Below are 2675 nucleotides of genomic sequence, written 5' to 3' on the forward strand. Positions count from 1 at the left end.
ACGCTTAAGCTACATAATCTTTACTCCCTGGAATAGAGATAACAAACGCCCTAACCTTTGGAATAGAATGGATAGGATTAAGATCAAATAGTATAAATACAGATGTAAGAGGTCAATAAAGAGAGAACCTAGCTAGATGATCAACTGAGCGCTGTCTCCATTTCCTTCATTCTTCGCCGACTCGGTCCACACCTTTGGGAACCCCTGGACCTGCTGGAGCTGGACCCCAACACCTAACCAATGGACACAGACAACAGGGGGGTGAGGGCATGAGTGGGGGGATAAGAGGTAAGGTGGGGATAAGGACACATACGTAATAACTTAGTCAATTAAACAAAAAGCTTAGATTCGCCCACGACAGTGCCGGCCGGAGGTTCAGCGGAGCGGTCCCTCTCCAGCGTGACTTTCTAGGACGGTTCCCTGTTGCCACGGCCTCTGACCTGGGAGCGACGAGGAAAGCGGCGAGATGACGGACCGCCACACCATCCACAGCCAGCTGGAGCACCTGCAGTCCAAGTACATCGGCACGGGCCACGCCGACACCACCAAGTGGGAATGGCTGGTGAACCAGCACCGCGACTCCTACTGCTCCTACATGGGCCACTTCGACCTCCTCAACTACTTCGCCATTGCGGAGAACGAGAGCAAAGCTCGAGTCCGCTTCAACTTGATGGAGAAGATGCTGCAGCCCTGCGGACCGCCGGCCGACAAGCCCGAGGAGAACTGAGGTCCCGCCGGGCCGCGCTGTGCGGGACAGCACCCGTGTTCCTCCGGTGTGCCGACCTTCCCGCGCGCCCTGACCCGGGGGGACCGGTTCTGCGCGCCTCCGGCGTCTCCCCGAATAGACGTGCTTCCTCCGGGCGCCTCTCCTGACCTGCCTGCGTGTGGACCCTCGGAACACAGCGTTGGGGCCCCTGAGAACTCTGACCTTGGCAACCCTGAAGCCAGCGAGCGTCAGAGGAGGCGGCACTGGAGTGAGACGGAATAGGGAGGCTCGCTTTTAGCCCGTTGATCGTCGCTGTTGGTTTTTCCATAAAGTTCAGAAAATGTTGAGTCTCTTGGTGTGGGCTGCTTGTGTTCGGGTGAGGGGTCCAGGGAGGGTTCTGGGGACTGCCGTTTCTTGGGAGTCCGAACCGGAAACGTGGGCAGGGGTGTGGGCGCGGGGCCAGCGTTCTCTGCCTGACACTTAAATCTGCCCTGCACAAGCCTTAAAAAATTATCCCACCCTGACTTCTCCCAGGAGCCCTTTGCAGGTAGAAAAATATATTTGAATTGATGGCATGGCTGACCATCACCACAAGAGACAAAATCTTCTGGAAATTGTTAGTAACCCTAAAATATCTGACTTAAAAGGGAGGCTTTGGAGTATGGATTCCTGGAGAAATCTATGACTTTTGTTTTTCTAATAACCTTTAATATGGGAGGCTCGCTTTTAGCCAGTTTGATCGTCGCTGTGGGTTTTTTCATAAAGTTCAGGAAATGTTAAAAAAAAAAAAAAAAGCTTGAGTTCATCACCACCAAACCAGGAATATATGAAATGCTAAAGGATATTCTTTAAGAAGAGGAAGAAGAAGAAAACGTTAACGATAAAAATTATGAACAACAAAGTGACAACAAATAAAGACCTATCAACAAGTGAACCTAAAAATTAAGTCAGAATAAACTGGTGAATATAATAGAAGCAGGGGCATAGAAAGGGAGTGGACTGACAATTCTTGGGGGGAAGGGGGTGTGAGGGGTGTGGGAAGATATTGGACAAAAATCTTACACCTATGGATGAGGACAGTGGCGGGGGGTAAGGACATGGGGTGGGGTGGGAACCAGGTTGAGGGGAGCTATGGGGGGAAAAAAGAGGGACATCTGTAATAATCTGAACAATAAAGATTTATTTAAAAATAAAAAATTGCTGCTTAGTCATAGATTATGAATACTTATATCTATATTTTATCCTAAAAGTTTTATACTTATCACTCTTGCATGTATGTCTTTTATCCATTTTTGTTTCTTTTTTTGTATGTAGTATGATATAGTGGTTCAAATTCATTCTCATGGGGTGGATGGGAACCAGGTGGAGGGGAGATATGGGGGGAAAAAGGAGGAACATTTGTAATAATCTGAACAATAAAGATTTATTAATTTTTTTAAAAAAGCTTAACGTGTTTTTGTTCAACAGAAACGTCTTTTGGAGAAGGATGCTCTGGCGCCCTCTGGTGACTTCTCCTAAGTAAGGCACCATTCACCTTATTAATGCCTTTGAACCTCTCACGCCAAATAATCCCGTTTTTGCCTTGGAGTCCTGTTATCTGCTTCTGGATTATTGCATTTTTAAAGCTAATTCTAGGATCCTCCCAAGTAGCGGTTATGAGGTTCCAAGTTAGTAATATGGACTCCAGACAAGGTCAGAGCAGAAACACTAATTAAGCTGAGTTGGTGGAACTGCCAAGTCTCTGGTGTTGGTGACGGTTGTCAGTCCTAACAGGGACAGGGAACATCCGCCAGGAGCCTCACATTTTCTGTGCTGGTGGTCCAGGTAGCTGTCACTCTGGAATCCCCGCCCCTACCCTTTCCTCTGCCTCCTGTCTCCTCGGCTCCACTTCAGGTCATGCTCGAGATCACAGTTTCTCACAGACTGGCTCCTCTTGGAGCCCCAACATGTAGTGAATGAGGGGCCAGCT

The 2675-nt window shown here is 48.5% G+C and overlaps 1 protein-coding gene across 1 annotated transcript; it reads left to right on the plus strand.

Moving 5' to 3' along the window:
• Window positions 1-396: 396 nt before the first annotated feature.
• Window positions 397-1056, plus strand: LOC102255110 (splicing factor 3B subunit 5). Its single transcript, XM_005875611.2, has one exon. The coding sequence runs from the start codon at window positions 467-469 to the stop codon at window positions 725-727; it is 261 nt and encodes an 86-aa protein (XP_005875673.1). The 5' UTR covers window positions 397-466; the 3' UTR covers window positions 728-1056.
• Window positions 1057-2675: the final 1619 nt, after the last annotated feature.

Source organism: Myotis brandtii, unplaced genomic scaffold (assembly GCF_000412655.1).
Source record: "Myotis brandtii unplaced genomic scaffold, ASM41265v1 scaffold465, whole genome shotgun sequence".
Taxonomy (NCBI): domain Eukaryota; kingdom Metazoa; phylum Chordata; class Mammalia; order Chiroptera; family Vespertilionidae; genus Myotis; species Myotis brandtii.

Coding starts and splice junctions, on each gene's coding strand:
- LOC102255110 (XM_005875611.2), top strand. CDS start 467: ATGACGGACCGCCACACCATCCACAGCCAGCTGGAGCACCTGCAGTCC.